Source organism: Drosophila tropicalis, unplaced genomic scaffold, assembly GCF_018151085.1.
Source record: "Drosophila tropicalis isolate 14030-0801.00 unplaced genomic scaffold, ASM1815108v1 contig_878, whole genome shotgun sequence".
Classification (NCBI taxonomy): domain Eukaryota; kingdom Metazoa; phylum Arthropoda; class Insecta; order Diptera; family Drosophilidae; genus Drosophila; species Drosophila tropicalis.
Window position 1 is genome coordinate 2785513 of NW_027173374.1, and position 20056 is coordinate 2805568.

General features: G+C 37.7%; 5 protein-coding genes across 7 annotated transcripts; 1 reads left to right on the forward strand and 4 right to left on the reverse strand.

The window, feature by feature from the left end:
* Window positions 1-368: 368 nt before the first annotated feature.
* LOC137584654 (uncharacterized) lies at window positions 369-2178 on the forward strand. 2 transcript variants are annotated; one of them, XM_068300166.1, is made up of 2 exons: window positions 369-1248; window positions 1308-2178. In XM_068300166.1, the coding sequence occupies exons 1-2, from the start codon at window positions 546-548 to the stop codon at window positions 1985-1987; spliced, it is 1383 nt and encodes a 460-aa protein (XP_068156267.1). In that variant the 5' UTR covers window positions 369-545; the 3' UTR covers window positions 1988-2178. The 2 variants fall into 2 exon arrangements, with proteins under 2 accessions (XP_068156267.1, XP_068156266.1); XM_068300165.1 differs by having other exon boundaries at window positions 371-1251.
* On the reverse strand, window positions 2087-14459 carry LOC137584653 (sodium-coupled monocarboxylate transporter 1-like). 2 transcript variants are annotated; one of them, XM_068300163.1, is made up of 9 exons: window positions 13311-14459; window positions 11124-11283; window positions 10493-10558; window positions 10365-10416; window positions 10085-10307; window positions 9650-9899; window positions 9207-9590; window positions 8900-9090; window positions 8536-8826 (listed from the first exon to the last, which is right to left on the reverse strand). In XM_068300163.1, exons 1-9 carry the CDS (start codon window positions 13838-13840, stop codon window positions 8583-8585), a joined length of 2100 nt encoding a protein of 699 aa, XP_068156264.1. In that variant the 5' UTR covers window positions 13841-14459; the 3' UTR covers window positions 8536-8582. The 2 variants fall into 2 exon arrangements, with proteins under 2 accessions (XP_068156265.1, XP_068156264.1); XM_068300164.1 differs by lacking the exons at window positions 8536-8826; window positions 8900-9090; window positions 9207-9590; ... (2 more) ...; window positions 10365-10416; window positions 10493-10558 and adding exons at window positions 2087-2769; window positions 2831-3000; window positions 3064-3444; ... (1 more) ...; window positions 3817-4091; window positions 4152-4217 and having other exon boundaries at window positions 13311-14454.
* Window positions 4387-6159, reverse strand: LOC137584657 (sodium-coupled monocarboxylate transporter 2-like). The gene is given in 7 exon segments (XM_068300168.1): window positions 4387-4603; window positions 4605-4713; window positions 4799-4968; window positions 5042-5422; window positions 5491-5740; window positions 5805-5959; window positions 6145-6159. Coding segments are annotated over 6 exon segments (1188 nt in total). The 5' UTR covers window positions 5912-5959; window positions 6145-6159; the 3' UTR covers window positions 4387-4432.
* On the reverse strand, window positions 6454-8367 carry LOC137584655 (sodium-coupled monocarboxylate transporter 1-like). Its single transcript, XM_068300167.1, has 7 exons — window positions 8306-8367; window positions 8033-8217; window positions 7810-7964; window positions 7497-7746; window positions 7056-7436; window positions 6828-7000; window positions 6454-6753 (listed from the first exon to the last, which is right to left on the reverse strand). Exons 2-7 carry the CDS (start codon window positions 8126-8128, stop codon window positions 6504-6506), a joined length of 1305 nt encoding a protein of 434 aa, XP_068156268.1. The 5' UTR covers window positions 8129-8217; window positions 8306-8367; the 3' UTR covers window positions 6454-6503.
* Window positions 14460-17935: 3476 nt separating the features above from the next.
* On the reverse strand, window positions 17936-19490 carry LOC137585234 (lipase 3). Its single transcript, XM_068300934.1, has 3 exons — window positions 19349-19490; window positions 18559-19290; window positions 17936-18499 (listed from the first exon to the last, which is right to left on the reverse strand). The coding sequence occupies exons 1-3, from the start codon at window positions 19484-19486 to the stop codon at window positions 18104-18106; spliced, it is 1266 nt and encodes a 421-aa protein (XP_068157035.1). The 5' UTR covers window positions 19487-19490; the 3' UTR covers window positions 17936-18103.
* Between the last annotated feature and the right edge of the window lie 566 nt (window positions 19491-20056).

Sequence of the window (20056 nt, forward strand, 5' to 3'; positions counted from 1 at the left end):
ACTACTTTACTTCATTTATAATTGTCGAATGACTTTTTTGTGGTCGCCTTTATAGGTCTCTGACTGACGTCAGTGAATAACAACGACATACTTTAGACTAGACTACTTTTGGTAGCAAAAAAGAAACCTATTTATTATTAAGTTATTGCCTTAAAATGAATCTCCAAACTTATCAAAGAAAAGGAGTCACCTCATTTAAAAGGCGTTGGAGGCGTTTCTATACTCTTTTTTTATTTAACTTATTTGGCAACTAATTTAAAGAGGAATTAACCCAAAGAGAATTGCAAGTTTATCCTAACCAATATAACAAATTAAATTTTAAAAGGCTAAACAATATTTGTCTTAATTTTCAAAAAACAAACAAAAAATATTTTTGTTTCAACAAAATTCAAAATTTGATAAAACGAAAAAAAAAGATATCCCAAATTTGCCAGTCACACACACACTCATTCGCATGAGCACATTTTTGCACCACTTCATACCACTAAATCATCGTTTTACCGAAACTTTGCACTGACATTTATTTGACACATATTTGAACGCTGATGCACAATAAAAATTATCGCTCAAAAACTATGTTTCCAAATTATTGCTTCACCAGATCAGCCAAGGAGCCCGGCTATGAAGTTAAGCGATGTTATTTGCCCAAAGAATCCCATCTACGTCTTCATTATCAGCATTGTGGAAATGTCCGTATTAATAATCGCAATGCAGACTCGTCTATATCATCGGCACTACGTGATCTGAGTAGCAAACGTGTGAAACGTTTACGTAAACCAAAAAAATCAAATAGTAATCGCCGAATAGATAATGAATCAGGACCTTGTAAAATTCCGCCGCCATCGCGAAGTGTCGAATTTCGTTTTCCTCCAGTTGTGTGTGAGATGCCTGACAAGGAAGAAGCCACTAATCGCCAAGGAGAAGATGCCTTAGCATCAACATCTGATGGACCGAGAGAATCGGGAGGAGGCCATGAATCGGGTGACCGAAACAAAAACATAGAGAAGGAATGTGAACATCAAGAAAATGTTACAGAGGTTCCTCATCATGATCCAAATCGCGACTTACAGGAATCTTGTGCCGATTTCTTTAGCATTATACACGATAATGTCTTAGAAGCAGTTCAAGGCGCTGTCCAGGGCATGATTGCCAAATGTTTTGAGAATACCGTTGCCCACATAGCACATCTTTCAGCGGAATTGTCGCAGCAAAAGTCGCTGCTTAATAAACTTTATCGTGAGGTTACAGGTCGTAAGTTAAAGACCGTGATCAAATTATAACCCAACTTAGATCTTCCTTTCTCTTAGAACTGGCTGAACAGAATGAGACAAATTTGAATCAATTTAAGTTTCTTACCCAAATGCTTATCGATAATCAAACCATACACTATCGGACCTTGAACCAGTGTCGCAACGAGAAACGAGACCGTGTGAGAGATAGGGATAAGGATCGTAGACGACGGAGTACTTCATCCAGTACTGACCATCAAAGTAGATCTACTGGTGGTGAATCATTCAAATCCAAAGTCCAACAACAACACAAACTATGGCAACAGCAACAACCCAACGTCTACTATAGACAAGTCTGTCAGAAATGCTCCAATCAAGATACAAACGGAAAATTACAACCCAAACGAAGTTGCGCCAAATCGACAACTGTCAAACGGTTAGCAAAAGGTGTGGGTACAGTCAGTATGCCAGATTTAGCCAGAACGCAATCGACTTGGGCAACATCTAAGATCAGAAAGATACATACACCAATTGATGCGGGAGGAAGCCCGCAAAGGCAACCCAGTAGGCATCGCTTCTTCACAACTTCGCGATCGTCTTCTGTACGCCGACAACCTTCATTTGCCCATCTCCCGCCGACCCACCGGCCCCAGCGCAGTGTCTCAAAAGTAAGACGAAAACCATCACAACAATTTAAGGGGGAACGTAGTCTGGAAGATGTGCGTCCAAAAGGTCACATTAATGTTCCTAGAAAGTAAGACAGTCAGTTGTGTGGCATGGCAGCAATCTGCATGGCCATGATTCACAACTGACAGTTTTAAAAATGATTTCACCAAACTAAATGTGACTTATGTATGTACATATGTATATGAATTTTAAAATTTATTGTTGCTTATTATAAGATTTTATACATATCCAAAGTAAATATACCAAAAACCCCTTTACAAAAATAAAAGAATGTTAGTTGTACTTAGTCTTACATAGGAAAATAGGCAGAAGAAACAGGTAGAATGGTAAAAAAGAATAGCATAGAATAAACGGTAGATTAGAAATAGTTAGTATAGAGAACTATAGTTAGGTATATAGATAGATAGTTCAAAAGGTAAATAGATAAATGGATAGGTAGTTAGTTAGATAGATAAATAGAAGGATAGAAATTAAAAAAACAGAAAGACTGATATGGTGCTCAATATAGTTATAGATAAATACTTTATCAGGTTCCTAAACACCTTTTATTGCCTCTGTGTTGCGGTTGCTATCTTCCACGATCGGTAACCAGTTTGATCGCCTCTTAATTTAATCGGAACTCTCAACAACCAAAGGCTTTGGTTGCTTTTTAAGCTCAATACTGTCATAGTATTTATTTCTACGCAAATAACGTTGAACGATTGGAGCCAACAGTTCCTCATCTACAGCTGTAACATCCTGTCGTCCAAAAATTAAAGTGGCCAAGTTCGAGAAGACTATAGCGAGTAATGCTCCAGATAATGTATATAACAAGAAGGACATATGATACACCGAAGTTCCACTGTGTGGTTCGCTGTTAAATAAAGTATAACAAAGTAAATAACTAATTCTAAGTGATCGCTTGAGTAACTTACTATTCCGCAGTTGAATTAAGATAACGATTCATATCGAATTCATATTCACATTGCTCAACAGAAACTGGCAACTTGGTGTGACGGAATGAGCCACTTACATTGGCTATTTGGGCATTGACCGCTATCCAAGCCATAGTGGCAAATGACAGAATACTTCCCACAAAGACGCTCTGTTTAAAGAGTGGAAACCAATTTAAATCATTATGATCGAAATTCAGTTTTTTTTTTTATACCTTTTCGGTAACCCAAGGCATCAGCATGCCTACGGCAAAGATACCCAACATTGGTCCATATAAACTTGATTGAAGAGTAGCTGACAATTGGAGCACCATGCCCAATTTCTCCACCACATAGACCATGAATATGGAACTGGTACCAAATATAACCACAACCAAACGCATCGTCATAGCCACATGACGCTCTGTCATTGCTTTGCCAAGACGAGGCCTAACGAAATCCTCCAAAATAACAGCCGCCAAAGAGTTAAGCAATGTGGACAGAGAACTAAGGGCAGCACTGAATACAGCAGATACAAAAAGACCCGGTAGTCCAGGAATGACACCCAAAACTCGCATTACCAAAAGAGGCACCAACTGATCTCGACGTCCAGCCAACTAAAACATAAGTATATCTACATTAATAGAAGTCAAGAGAACATTTTGCTCTACTTACACCAGTGGACATGGGATCACAATCATAGTAGGTGGCATAGCAGACCAAGCCAACATAGACACAACCTGCATAGAGTAGGGTTATACCGATGGTGAAGATAAATAGCGTCTGCTTCACATGCTTAATCGATGGCAAAGACATGAAACGCTGTATTATCGTCTGATTGATTGAAGTGCTTTGCAATTTGAAGAATGTGCCACCTAGAAAGACCGACAGCACACTCATGCGTACAGTGGGATCCAGAGACCATCTGAAGAACATGGACAGTTAATTAATACTGCTAAATATCTAAATGTGTATTATTTTCTACTTACTCTGGCGCATTGATGCGTCCACCATCTAGATTACGCTGCCAGACTACACCGAAACCGCCCAAATCGATTGTGCCCTTAATCATGATTGCAATCAGAGATCCATACATTATCACACTTTGCACCACATCCGTGTAGACGACACCCTTGAGACCACCCACACAGGTGTAAAAAGTGCAAATAATGATGACAATTGGAGTAATAGTGTGTATATCAACGCCGCTGACTTGATTGAAGCTCAATGCTGGCACATAAACAGCAATGGGAAGCCAGATAATCTGTAAAGAAGGGACCTTATATTAGAATGCAATTTTCAAGAATTATTTTTGGGAACTTACCGCTTTGAGGACGAATAATGAAGCCCCAAATAAACGCATGCGTCGGCTGAAACGTCTCTCAAAATACTGAAAGAATGAGTGCGATAAGTACAAATAAATATAACATATTCGAGCAGTTCAATGAACAGACCCAGTTGTAAGCGTTAAGCTTAGGTTAGCTAAAAAACAAGAGGTTAAATGGTTTAGTTTTAGGTTAAAAGTTTGACGGAAAACAAATTTAAATAAAACCAAAGGGTCGCGTATTTCAGTAAATTTGATATATTTCCGAATTTCAATTTAACTTATGTATCTAGCTTTGCTTGTGTTGTGGACTCATGCAGTTCCAATTTACTTTTCTCATCTTCCAAATCAGGATCAACACTGGCGACACCTTTATAGTCACCATACCAGAATTTATGAAGAACTGGTGAAATCAATTCTTTATCGACTAGACGAACATCCTGTTTGCCATATAAAAAAGGTGGCCACCAAAGAGCCTAGTACAGTGCCCACAGCACCAATGGCCGTGTACCATAGAAATGATATTTCATGTATACTACGACTATGTCCCTCAGTCGGTGTGCTATTGCGAAAAGGAAGCAAATACGAAAGGATTCATAATTTATACGTATGCCTGATAAAAAATGATATTTGGAGCAATAACTTACGCCGCTGTGGTAGCATTCCAATTGTGAGGGAACTCAAAATCATATGAGCACTCCTCCACCGAAACGGGCTTGGTGGGAAATACCATTTGTCCGGTGAACATGGCGATTTGAGCACGTACCACCACGTAGGCTGTAAAGCTAGTAGCCACCGATATGCCTGTCAATAAACTCTGCAAGAATAAGAAGAGAAGGAAGGGTATGTTTAGTTATTATTGAAAACAACTGCAACCAATCATATCAAACCTTCGTGTTGATAAATGGCAATAACATGCCAACAGAAAAAGCCCCCAACAGAGGACCACAGGTAATGGCTGCCACAGTCGACGACAACTGCATAACCATGCCCAATTTCTCGACAATTGGCACACTCGCCATGGATATTAGCCCAAATATAACAACAACGGATCGTAGTACAAAACCAGTTTCACGTTCTGTTAATGGTTTACTTCTGTAAGGCTCAACAAAGTCTTTAAGAACAACCGCCGATAGAGCGTTAAGAGCCGTTGACAGAGAACTTAAAGCTGCACTGAATACACCGGCCACAAAAAGACCCACCATGCCAGGAAACATGCCAACACTTTTCATAACATAAAGAGGTATCACCTGATCCTTGGCTCTGGCCAACTTTAAATAAAGAACGTATCCAATTATTAATATTATTTGTTTTTATCACCATTCATTTGGCTACTTACCCCAGTGGTAATGGGGTCGCAGTGATAGAATTCAGCAAATGCCAGCAATCCTATATACATGCACATCAATAGGACCAGAATAAAACCAGCAAAGGATAATATTAATGTCTTCTTGACAGCCTGATTATTGGGTAAGGTAAGATAACGTTGAACAATCGATTGATTTATGCAATTTGCTTGTAACTTGAAGAAGGCACCGCCAATAAGTATGGCAAAAACACCCATACGCACTGTGGGATCGAAGGTCATACTAAACGAAAAATATAACCAAGTTAGTCGACTTATCTTTGAGCTAAGGTAATCTCCCTACTTACTCTGGACCCACTAGGCGACCGTATTGACTATTACGCTCCAGGACCACACTTAAGCCTCCCAAATCCCAGGTACCCTTTACAATAACAAAGGCCATGGAGCCAACCATAACGAATCCTTGTATAACATCTGTCCAAACAACTCCCTTTATGCCACCCTGCAAGGACAAACAGTCAAATTCAATTCTTCTAATTTACTCACTTAACTTACAATGCTAGTATAGGCAATGCATACAAGGCTAGTCATTGGGACTATCATCTGTACACTTATACCAGACACTGCACATGAAATATAAAGAAGATATTAAAATATTTTTAAGAATTTTATATTATATTATCTCACCTTGATTTAATGTCAGAGCAGGCACATATATGCAAATGGGTTGCCAAAGTATCTAAGTAAAGTAAGAAATGAATTTTAAGGGATAGTTCAAAAATTTCTGCAGGCATACTCACATTCATCACGACAAAAAGGCAAGAACCAAAAATACGTATACGTCTATCGAATCTTCTTTCAAAATACTGCCCCGAAAAAAAAGGAGAATGAAAATAGAATCCTAAGTTGTACAGGGATTACATGGTTTATTTACAAGATGAGTCATGATGAGAAACAAAACAAAGACGAAATCCACAAAATAAAAGGCAACTGACAGTTAAGGAGAAAAAGTTTATTTAACACAATCGGTTAGTTAAATTATTTAATTAATTTTCAGATTGTTTTAGCTGATGATCTTTATGCTTGAATAGATCCTGCATTTGAATAGATTTATATTCTTGGATGTTTGGTAAAAATCTACGCATGCATGGGGTAATTAGGGCAGGATCAATCGTTGTGAGATCCTGCCAACCGAAAACTAAGCTTGATAATAAAGCAATTAATATACATATTAAGCCACCAAAACCAGTATACCAGAAAAATGATAAATGATAGAGATTACGTTCTGCAGAAGGGCTAAAAAGAGAGAGCGGGAAGAGAAATGGCAAAACCTATAATTTAATCCTGTATAATTTCAATCTGATACTTACCTGTACTCGTAAAGTGCCTGCCAGACAGTGGCATTATCATAGGTATAATCACAACCCTCAACCGATACTGGCATTTTAGCATAACGTATGTCACCATTCATTTGGGCCAACTGAGAGTTGATGCAAATCCAAGCTAGAGCTATAAATGATACGCTGCTGCCGACTAGAACACTCTGAAACCAATAAACGATTGAATAGGGGACTGCAAACATTTTACCTCAGCATTACCTTGCCCTTAACCCACGGTAAGGCCACGCCCATGGTATAAATGCCCAAGAGTGGACCCATTGATACAGCCGATGTAGTTGTGGCCAATTGCACAACCAAACCCAATTTGGCAACCATGTTGACCATACCCATGCAACTTATACCGAATATCACCACAATGGCACGTAGTAGAAATGCTGTTTGGCGCTCTGTTAAAGGCTTCTGCAGAGCAGGACGCACCATATCCTGGGTAATCACACAAGCCAACGAATTGAGACCCGTGGAGAGAGAGCTTAGAGCGGCACTAAATACGCCAGCCACAAAAAGACCCGGCAGACCGGGCCATGCACCCAAAGTGCGCATCATTAAAAGTGATGGTAACTGATCACTGGCCTTGGCCAACTAAACAAGTAACCATATTATTTGTCTATAGACTAACAGAACGTACAAATCGAGCATTACCTTAGTGCTGATGGGATCACAATCGTGATAAACTGCATAGGTCACCAGGCCCATATAAGAACAGCAGCTTAAGAGAAATATCAATAGAATGGTGAACACTAACATGCACCGTTTGGCATGCTCATAGCTGGGCAATGAGAGGAAACGTTGAATCGAAACCTGATTCACATCGGATGATTGAATTTTATGCAAAGTGCCACCCACAATTACCGACAGCATTGATAGTCGCACTGTTGGATCCCATGTCCATCTAGTATAAGTATATTAGATTAGAAATTTAGTCAAAGATATTTAATTATCTGATTTCTCCTACTCTGGTGCATTAAGACGTCCACTTGCTTCGTTTCGCTGCAGAACTACATTCAGTCCACCCACATCATAGGTACCCTTGATGCAAACCACCAAAATCGAACCGTACATCACGAAACTCTGTATGACATCAGTCCAAATTACCGCCTTCAGTCCGCCCTAGCAACAAAATGGCAAGTCTTTGATTAAGTTTAACACTTCAGCTACAAAATGTAATTATGTCCTACCACACAAGTGTAGAACGTACAGACAATGCAGACAATAGGTGTAATTATATGGATGCCAGTACCGGTTACTGAAAGCAAACCAAATAGATTTCGCATGGAAATTGTTAACCATAAACCAAAGGCTCTAACTCACCCTGACTATAGGTAATAGCTGCTACATACAAGCCCACTGGTAGCCAAAGCATCTGCAAAATGCAAGTACAGATAAATTGAAATGTCCTAAGCACATCGCACCACATCTGGTTGGGATAAATCATCAACAGGAATACTCACTGTGCCAACAATAAACAAGATAGATCCAAATTTACGTACGCTGGGGCCATAACGCATTTGAAAGTACTAAATAAAATGTCAAGTCTGGTTAGGTATTATAAAATTTCAACTCTGGTGCGGTTTCCATTAAAATCGATAGCAATTAAAGTAATTAATTGTACATATATACAAAACCTTTTGTAGAAATGATTAACAAATTGGTTAAACAAAAAATAATAATAATAATCCCCTTAAGTTAAATTAACAATTATTTTATTAGCTTAAGTTAGACAATTCTTTAAGATTTTTCAGCAAATATCTCAGCATTTCTTAGAGTATTCTCTTCCAATTGAACGCTGGCATATTTGCTCAGGTTATTCCTTCTTATGATGGGTGACAGCAGCTCCTCGTTGACATCTTCAATGTTATTACGACCAAAGAGAAAGCCAAACAAATGGGCAGAAATAATGCCCACACAGGCTCCAGTGCAGCTATATAGCATGAACGATATACTATAGATTTGCTGGGCAAAGCTACGAGAGCTGTTTTTTGAAAGATTTGCATAGTTATCGTGCTAATAATGAAATGTATAAAGCAAAGGATAACAAAACTCACGCAGGTTGCTCAGTTTGAGGAATCGTGGCATTTGCCGGAGTCAATTGAGAACGATCAAACTCATAATCACAGCCTTCAATGCTTACAGGTTTACTCTCATACTGAATCTCTCCGGAATTAAGGGCGAACTGGGCTGATAATATTAACCAGGACATAATTAATATGGCACAAATAGTTCCAGCAAGGGCACACTAAATATGAACAAAAATTATCACACATGTTTAGAAAAACAAACGAAGTCGAAAGGCACTATTGAATGGTCTTTTTAATTCAAGAGTACCAAATTTCTTTTTAAAATTGAACTAACTTTTGAGTTTATACGTGGGAACAGCAGTCCCATCGAAAATAGACCCAACAATGGACCCTGAGCAACCGAACCCAAGGACATGGACAGTTGCATTACATGAGTTCCCATGCGTTCGACCACAAAGACCAAAGCCACACAAATCGAACCGATAATGACTGTACAAAGGCGCATCGTAAGGGCAATTTGACGTTCACTTAATGGCGTTTTCTTCAATGGCTTAATGTAATCCTCTAAAAAGACTGCCGCCATGGAATTTAAACCAGTTGAAAGTGAGCTGAGTGCAGCACTAAAAACACCGGCCACAAACATGCCAGGAATTCCAGGAAATTCATTTAACAGCTCAACCACAAGCAATGGCACCAATTGATCCTTGGCTAAAGCCAGCTGTAAAAATGATCACATTTAAAAAGAAAACATCTAACTGAGTATTACAACTAAGCCACCTTTGTCGTCAGTGGATCACAATCGTAGTAGGCGGCATAAAGAAGCAGTCCATTGTAGAAGCAAATTGCATTTAAAACTGTCAACCCAACAATAAAGATCACCGTGGCATGCTTCATTTGCTTGATGCCAGGCAGTGAGAGATAACGCTGGGTAATAATCTGATTGCAGCCCAAATTGAAGCAATTATGTGCCACATTGCCAAGCAGCAAGGCAAACATAGACATTCGCACTGTTGGATCAAACGTAAGCCTGTTAAAGAGAGAAGTGTGTGAGTTAGTTAAAACCTTTAGCATATGCTGGAAATAGAAACGATAAACTCAAGATCAAGAGACTTTTTCGAAAGTAGTTTTTGCCACCATCTTCATAACTTATAAGTTTTAGCAAGCATCGTTTCATCTCCAATATATACGTGCAACATAAAACCGATCACCTACTCTGGCCATTCGATACGTCCGCTATTAAAATTTCTCTCTATAACCGCACCAAGACCCCCAACGTGAATGGTGCCCTTGATGATGACAAATATAATTGCTCCCACCATAATTACTGTTTGAATGACATCTGTCCATACGACTGCCTTGAGGCCACCGACTGTTGTGTAGAATATACAGATGGTGCATACAATTGGTGTAATGACATGCACATTGATGCCAGTGACTGGAAAAGGGATCCAACTGAACATATCTGAAGCAACGAATCTAGGTGCCAACTTACCTTGATTAAAGGCCAACGCTGGCACGTAGATAACTATAGGCAGCCAGATTAGCTAGGGAAAAGATAAATTTGTTTATTACAATGTTAAGTTTCAGTTAATTGTGGTTGCAAGATTTTATTCAACTTACTGTGGTTATGGTGAACAATATTGATGCCAGTAGTCGAGTCGATTTGTTAAAGCGCATCTCAAAGTACTGCAAATATTTAGGGTTTTTTTTTGTTTGTTGTTTGGTTCCTCGACATTTTGGTTTTGCACAATAAATGTAACCCACTCGCATACATACACGCACACAAGCGTGTGTATGGGGATGTATGCGTGTGAGTCTGACTACGTCGCGCATACATAATCGAAAATATTACTCATACGCCATGTAGCTCTTATAAACTAGAATTTCCGTATGCCAAGCCAGGACAATTGGCATTGTTGTTCATGCTCAGGGAGCAAACTTATTGTATCTGCGTGTATCTGGCATTGTCTCTATCTCTCTCCCTCTCTCTATGTATATTACAAACAAAGCACTTGGTATGGACAACAAGACAACAACAAAAAATAACAGAAAACAGAAGTCTAACCCATTCTTTTTTCCTTTTTCCCATTTCTGGGTTTTGTTTGCTTTTTTTTTTTTTTTTTTTTTTTGATTTCTGCTTTAAACTTAACATGCTAAAGAAAAAATTCTTAGTATTTGTTATTATGCAGCATGCAAACACATAAAATTAATGAATATTCGTTTCTCTGAAATCAGACAACGTTCAGCTTACCTCGTAGGTTGAAGTCAATTGCAGATTGCAAAACACTGGCAGGAAAATGTACCAGGAGATGGCTCCTGAGAATGCCAATGTAACCAGAATGAAGGCATATTGTGTGCCATAGACATAAATTTCGGTCGACGTGCCCAAGAGTGAGATGCCCGAAACGAAGCTTAAAGAAAATAAAGAGAAGGAGGAAAATTAAATAATTAGACAAGCTCAAAAAGTTTTATCCAAAATAGGACTAATTACAGCATAATTGATCAAGATTTATGTTTACTTTGCGTCAAGTTTCAATGTGAGGTGGACCAACAGTATCAATGACTTGAACTAAGTTTTGGAAATTTTTAATTAAAATTGGTTGGATAGACAAAAAAAAACAACAATTTAAGGTAAATTTAATAAACAAAAAATGTATCCATCACACTGAAAGAGAAGGAGAGTTGCTGTAAGTAGAAGAAAGTTTCCCAATCTTTTACCTTATGCATTAAATAATCTGATTTTGATGATTAATGTCCATAACAATCATCATTTCAATTTAGCCACAAAGAAGAACAGAAAATGCCATTAAAAGTTGATAACAAGCGACACTAAAGTATGCAGACATTCACACAGCAGGAGCAGGACACATTTCAAAATTGAAAGGAAAAAAAAATAACGAAAGCAAACCAAACCAAAAGGAAGGTTAAAGTGAAACCCAAAATCTCATGAAAAGGAATTTTCATAAAAATGATGGCATGTAATTGTCATTCAAAGCACGTTGTCTGAATTTGTTGCAAAAAGCAAACGACAAACCAAATGGAATAGAATTCGTCCATAACAATAAAAGGTTCGCGTTGAAAACAATTGAAGAGAAGGCAAATGACCAGCAAACCAAGTCCCACGACCTATCATTAAAATCTAAGACAAAAGGCCGCACCCGAATTCGAACTAAATTCATACATACAAGAAAAAAAAAAGACAGAAAAGGTGTTTGACCAAAACCGTGTCCAATACAATAAACTCGGCATCTCTTTCTCTCTCCTAATATTAGTTATCTTTCCTCTTTTTTTTGTCGAACTGCTCAAGGTCATGTGAGCGAAAAATCCCCAAAACAAAATCAGCAACAACAACAACAACGAAAAAAAAGGAACGAAGCAAAAGTAATTTGGCAAATTATTTGAGTTTGCGGCTGCCGTAAGTTTAAATAACTTCAATCTCCTTTTAGGGCTTAGCCTAAGCAAAGCAGCTAACTTAGATTTATACACTGTTGCCCCAAGGCATATAGAAAAGTTGTCCAACCTAAAAAGCCAAAGCGTCTTATCAGCATAATAATCATAATAATAATAATCATTATCCAGCATCAAACTTGACCCTGACAATGAATATTGTTAACGCTCTCCTGCATTTGCTTTCGACTGAAAAGTTTAAATAAAATGCTTATTTCTCGCTATTGTTAGCATTGGGCAAACAATTTCCCAGACGCCACAAGGTCCCCAACCCTTGGTCGAAACCCCACATAGCTTGGTCAGAGCTGTCTGTTTGGATTACGTATACGCACGTTTGGCTGCAGCGGACTGTATAATGATGGAATAAGTGAAATTACTTGAATATTTTGATTGATTTACTTTCTATGTGAGACAGAGAACGAAATAAACAGATGGAGATACAATAAAAGACTCTTGGATTAAACCGAAAATCTATATTTCGTTTTTCTAAATGAGCTTGATAAAACAATATACAAAGAAATCTGACAGCATCACCAAATAACTTTACATAATTTCCATAATCAAACAACAAGGATATACAAAGCTTAAAACATAAAAGAAAAAAATAATATTCTGCCTATCTAACTAAAAGGCGCACAACATGTTTATAGTTTGAAATCGAATACAGTTGCACCTTTAATACATCGTAAACAATTTGAACTGTTTACACAATTCTCTTTAATTAACCAAAGTGTGGGAGTTGTTCTTTATGTTCCACCTTGTGATAAATAGCCCAAAATCGTGTAGAATAGAACTTAAATAGCCCTGGCCACTGACCATGAAACCTATTCCTGTCAAGCCCACTCATTCCCCAAACAATGAGGTAATTAAATAAGCCTCATCGGATATCCTGTGTGTTAGCCATGGAACCGTCGAAGAGAGTTTGCTTTCCCAAATAGGAAGAACTGAGCCGCAAAGGCAATTTAACAATTTACATGTAACGTTAACTTACCTAGCCACCAATGACAGAGCGACAGGAAATACTTTCATTTTGCGCCCACCCACCAAGTAATCCAAGGCCTCGGAACCGCGTCGCTGTTCCTCAATTCCAGCTGCGCCAGCGCCATCCTTTCCATTGCTGACCAATTTTGATTTCTTTTTCTTTTGCTTTTTCTCGATAAAACCGAAATAGAAGCCAATAATAGCACAAATGGCCAACATGGCTACGAAAACCAAATAATCAACAATGCCAAAATGTTGCAGTGCCTGGCTTAAATCTTTCACGCTGAGCTTCTCTCCACTTGCCCCCAAAGTGGATGTTGAAGATGCTGCTGCTGTTGCTGCTGATGATGATGATGATGATGAAGAATCGGTGGAGGGAAACACAGTTGTTGACGAGCTCGATGGCAAGGATGTTGAGGATGTTGTACTGCTAATTATGGCCTCAACTGTCTTAACAAACGCCTTGGTCACCAGCGTTGGGGTGGTGGGCATCGTACTGGCTCCCTCCATTGCCTTAGTTGCTCCGCTTGCGGTTGACATTATTTCTTTCTTTGAGCGCAAGTTGCTTTTATGGGTTTATTTTTATAGACTTCCTGCCGTGTTGAGACGGAGCCGATTCTGGTCTCTAGTTATATAGTTTTAGCTTTAATGCGTTTAGCATTGATTGCTTTTGCATTAGTTTTCACACGCACATAAACCGCGCACTTTATTCACAACCTCACACACACACACACATAGAAAACAGTATGGTTTTTCCAATGTTTCCTTTAGTGTTTCGTTGATTGTCCACAAATAGAGACAATTTTTTTGTACTTGAGTTTTTGTTAATTAAGAAAATAACCAAAAACTAAGTGCGTTTCCTTTTTTAAGTCTAGTCAACTATTCTTTCTTCAATCTAATAAGAAAAACTAATTCATTGTACATTAAACTATTTTTTTTACTTTTATTTGAATAGATTGAAGAAAGTATTTTAATAATTGCATAATTTTCGTCTTGCTAGGCACAAAGGATGTTTATTATTTTTTATTTTGATTGTTCCCGTACAGATCCTTGTGATCAGGATAGTTGACTAATTAAATCGATTCCCGTAACTTGGAAACTAAGTGACTGATTAGATCAAGTCACAACGAAACACTGAACTGACTGCGAATCTTCCATGGGCTTTGAGAGTAGATCTTCACTTCGCTTATCAAGCCGAGGCAACAATGATTACCGACAACAACAACAACTACAACATTCTATCAACGACCATGTGTGGACGACCTCATCATAATTCACACAAATCTTGTAATTGTGTGGGTTGAGGCTTTATACTACGAACAAGAAAGCTTTATCACCTAATTTGCCAGGCCGAGCAAGATATATGTTTGTACACACTCATATGTATGCACATACATATAAATAGCATGCGACGGGTCTGACTGACAATATATACCCCCATAGTACACACCTCCGACTTTTGGTGTGACTCGGTATTAAATTGTAAATTTTCTTGGTTTCCACTGACGTGTTCAAGTGTCGCCGTGTTTTGTTTTGTTTTTTTTTTTTTTTTTTTAACTGGGATTTTTCCTCTGGCTAACGCCATGGGATTAGAAAATGAATTAACTTGTTCCTACGTCAATCATATTACATTTGGCTTTAACTAGATAAAAACGAGTGACTACTGGTTCGAGCATATTTCAAATCACACAAACGACAAATGCTTAGATAAGGTAAGGCCACCTTGTTGCAATTTTCAAGAGATTTCTCTTTGATTTATAATGTCTCTGATCGTATATGAACATCAAATATTTACCTCTGACACTCTTAGCCAAAGTCATGTCTGGTCCTAAAATTTCAAGGCCATTTTCATGTTAATGCTTATGCTTTAAATTGGCAATTGAAGGGTTTCTAACTTTACTTTGCATAGTTTTCGTAAACGCTATCAGCTTGAAAATTGTAGCTCCTCCTGTCATATCCATTAGAGTCCATTTCGAAAATGCCCAACAATTGGATTAACTGTGAAAATTGACGGTTCAGGTGGATGAAATATCCAATAAAAGCAAGTTAACTGGGAAAAAACTTTGATTACTCCCCAACTAACAGTCGAATCTAATAAGCATCAGCAAAATGTCAAGTCTAAATGGACAAAACTAAAACCATTTACAGACATTTTTATTTTCATTTCAAGCGGCTACAGATTGCACAATTACCTTGCATCTATCTGGCATTGCTTTCTTCTTTTATTTATTGAGCTTAACTAACCTACTAATGCATATTAATGGCCAGACAATAGGCAAGTGCATTGCATGTGAAGTTATGTCAGAATCTGTGTTGGATAAATCTAATTCCAAGTATAACAAAGTTACACACAATAACCGAGAGCAATTCAATCAGAACTAATTGGTTATTGATGATGGCAATCAATACCTGGAAGCCAAAATAATGCCAAAGGATTTGCGGCTCTAATTAGTGGGATTACTTATATATTTTAGTCTCAGTTGCAGGCAATTGTTACGTTATGATTTATGGTTTGAGAGAAATTCACTTAACGCGGAAGCCATAGCAAAAAGGCGTCTAACATGGCGTATGAGCAATATCTCCAAGTGAATACTAATAAAATGTTTCACCCATTTTAACGTTATCTCAAGAAGCTAAATTAAGACAATGATAAAAGCAAATTTTACAATTAACAAACGGATTAAATTAAATTTATTGACATAAATTTTCCACAATACAATGTGAAAATGTTATATGAAATGCTGTAAGGGATTACACCAAAGCACAACATCCAAAAATAATTATAATTAAATTTCGTTAACCATAAATCTTTTGGCTTAAAAGGTCCCAAGCAAGCGACCAACGGAAAAAATAAGCAAAATAATTATTTCGTAAAAGCGAGAAACATTTACACAAAAAGTGTGAAGAAAACAAAATGGGAAGAGCTTATGGCATATGCAAAATAATGGGGCCAAGCTCACCGACTTGACCCTTTTGAATTGGTACCGAAGTCTGCCGTTTATATATAATATATATTCTTTTGGTCGTTTTGCTTTGCTTAATTTGTCTGGGTACCGCCTCTAGTTCGACTTTATGATGTGGCGCCAAAAACAATCAACGCCTGTTTAACATTAACTTAAGCCGAGAGGGCAAGGAAAAAACCGAAGGACACCTTGTTTTTGGAATATCACGAGTTGGCTATACCCTCGCAAAGAACTTTTTTGACTATTTATTTCTAATCTTATCATAGTTTAGGATATACCCCAATCCGATTCTTTCAAGATTTCAGAACTAATATGTAAGTCAACTAGTTTTTGCAGTTGTCCTTACAATGTTTAGTCGGTATTAAGTGCGATGTAACAAATTTATGCATAAAATAGTTCAACTTTTTCAGATAGGGTAAAAGAGCAAAAGAAAAATAAAACTCTCTTTCTGACCCTTATTTCATATACTCGTATTTTTATCGTTGCTGCGTCGACTTGAGTTACTCAAAGATTTGTTCTTCATGTTTTTGGTGTTGCTGTTGTTTGGTGTTTATGTTGCTCCAGTTGTTGTTCCTGTTTGATGTTGTTGCTGGTGTTTTTTGCAGTTCTACTTTACTTTGCCTTGATTTTAGATGGCACAGTCTTTTTTCTGCACACTTGAGCCAATTTAACGCTTCCGTGTTTTTTCCACTTGCCATGGCTGGCTGAATTTTCCACTTGTTTGTATATTTCGCTAAAACCTGGAATAGCGCTTCTACTAGAGCAGTTGCAAGTTGCGTTGACTTTTCAGTATTTCTTTCGAATTTTATTCATTTCATTTTTTTGGACTTAATCTATGTATGTATCATGCCAGTTTCACTTCAATTATTTAATTAGTCGTAAGCTTACAAAGGAAATTTACTTTTTCCTTATCGAAACGAACTTTGTGTGTATACACACACATGGCACATTGATTACGTTTACACGCCTCACAAATTAGGACCAATTAAGTGATTTAGGCAAATGAATTGAATAACATCAAAATCAGGCAGATGCCTTCACAGATTTCATTGGCCTTGAACTTGACTGAAAGCAAATGGCCAAAACGCCAATGTAAATGTAATTTGTTTTTCTTTGCCTCCATCTCTTCACACTAAAGTTGACTTGGGCCGAATCAGTCTGTCCATTTACATTTGTTGAGATATACTTACTTACATACGTATGTATAGTATTTCGTTATCCGAATACAAATCCTAATATGTATAAATATATTCATTCCTGTAGGTCATCCGCTCACAATCAAAACTTACTCAATCGGAAAAATTATATGTGTTTATATAAAGGCTAGTACGGACTAAGTAAGGAAAACTTTTGACAGCTGCTTTAAAGATATTTCTGACTTTGGTTTTCTTCCTTAAATGTTATAGGCGTTTGCTATCTGATAAAAAATAAAATTAAGCATCGAGTATATGTATCAATAAATAAGTAAAGATGTTAAGTTCTTAAAGCCTGTTTAATATGGAAATCTCAAAAGCAATGGAGACGGAACAGGCCACATTGTGCTGCAAATTATTCGAAATATAGTTCTATAACTGATCGAATTTGGGTAAAAAGTAGTTGGTCTTATTGAAAACTATTCATTTTTAAGGCCACTACTTTTTGAAATGATTGCAAATACAAAAAGGGGGGGGGATTCAAAATTATAAACCTATATGTATTTAGCGGATGCACTTAAGAACAATAAATATCTTATCAAACCTCTAATAAAGTTTGTGAAACTTTGCGATTAATATAAAAATAGACGACATTTAAGATTATTTAGCTACGTAAAACGCAGAAGCGACAACATTTAAAGGTCTTATCACACTTGGCTAAGACCCATTTCATAAGCTTCCATTATGGCAATAACTGGTTCATTCACAAGTTCACGAATTTCCCAATTTAAGGCATAATCTGCATGATCCCACAAGGGATCCTCCATATGATGCATAAACACATTGGGCAAACGTTTCGCTATGGTTTCCACATCTTCCACAGCCGCCATGTCATCGTTATCCGAATACCATAGATGCACCGCAGATGTGATCAGTTCGACTGGATAATCTGGTGGCTGTTCAGAGCCATAGATTTTCAAATTCTTGGCTTTACCATAATCATACTGACGAAAATGTCCCGACTGATTTTCTTGCATATAATGAAGAATTTGATTGGTAGAACAACCAGCAGGATGAGTTGCCATCCCCTCAGGCATTGCAGTCTACAAGGAAGCGTTCGGTTGGAAATGCAAAAAAATAATTGAGATATTTTCAAACTTACAATATTCACTCGTCCATTGGCATAAAGTGAGTCCATGGCACGCAGACAAACTGGACGAGCCCATAGGTCCGGTTCACAGGTATTGAAAAATAGGGACAATAGAAAACCGTTTCCTGGTATGAACTCCTGCGAGCCAAACAAACTAGAGTAGACATTGTGGTAGCCCAAATATGGCGATAATGCTCGAACTAATCTATTCTCCATATTCTTCATAATGGCAACTGGTGCAAACATGTGAGCAGTCCTGATTTTTTTATTGTACTCTGGACGCATGGACATTAAAGTGAAGAAAACTGTAGTGCCTTGGGAATGACCCACATAGTGTATGGACTCTTCCTTCTGTTGCAGACCATTCTCAGTACTGAGGGCATAATCAATCATGGCTGCTATATCATAGTAGGCAATCTCATGCCAACTAAACTTCCAGAAATCTGGATGTTTTGTTGATCGTGTCGTGTGATTCCGTGAATATGTATTGCCACGGCCATTACCCAGCCAGACATCATAGCCAGCGTCGGCCAGCAAATAGGGCAAGGCATCGTCGGGTCCACCCAAAATCCAGGCATCGGAACAGCTCATTAAACCATGTTGTATAAGAACAATGGGTCGAACTTCATTTTGATTTTGCAGCTTATGGGAGTAGGGTATACGAAAAACGCCAACTACATAGCCATCTTCCGTGATTACATGATGATGTTCAACCGGATAGCCATGATCGGCTATGCGATCCAGCTAAAACAAAAAGTTTTAATCAATAAATATATAAGGAATTCCTATAAAACAATCTTACCGTTGAACGTTTACTTCTAAGGCTAATTGAAGCCTCGGGATCGGCCACATTATAGAGCTGATAAAAGTCAATCTCTTTCAATGGCCTTTCAATAACTGCAGAATATGTCGCTCCACAAAGGCAGATTAATAAGAGCATTAGCTTCTCCATGGCGCAACGTCTAAAGGCAAACTGAATGTTTAAAAATCAAGTCTTCTGGTTTATAGCCCAACACCCAAGGGGGTCCAATTCCAAGTACCCTTATAAATAATCAACTGTCAAGATTATCAATAAAACACCACAACAAATCCAACAAGTTTGTTTTATAATCAAACATCTGATCAAAAATTCTGCCTGATTGCCACAAAAATTACAAATCAAAGCCCTTAAAATTAAAAGTACTAATCTTGCCATCGTAACCCAGTCACCTACGTATGTACTTAATGGCTAATTGATGTTTCCGAAAATATACTCTGGATTACGAAGAACAAAACACTTTACGCCAATAATAATAAAATATACAAAAACAAAAGCTAGTCATAAATACTTATCGCTAATTTGTGCCACTTGTGTTGGACATTTATTTTTGAATATCCCGCTGATAGATCGGCAAATAGAATTTAAACCCATATCATTTTATGGTCGCATTTGTTTTTAAGAACCCCTGAGAACTTTAGCAGTAGCACGTTTTTTTTTTTTTGTTTTGGAAAATTTGAACCTTGTTCATTT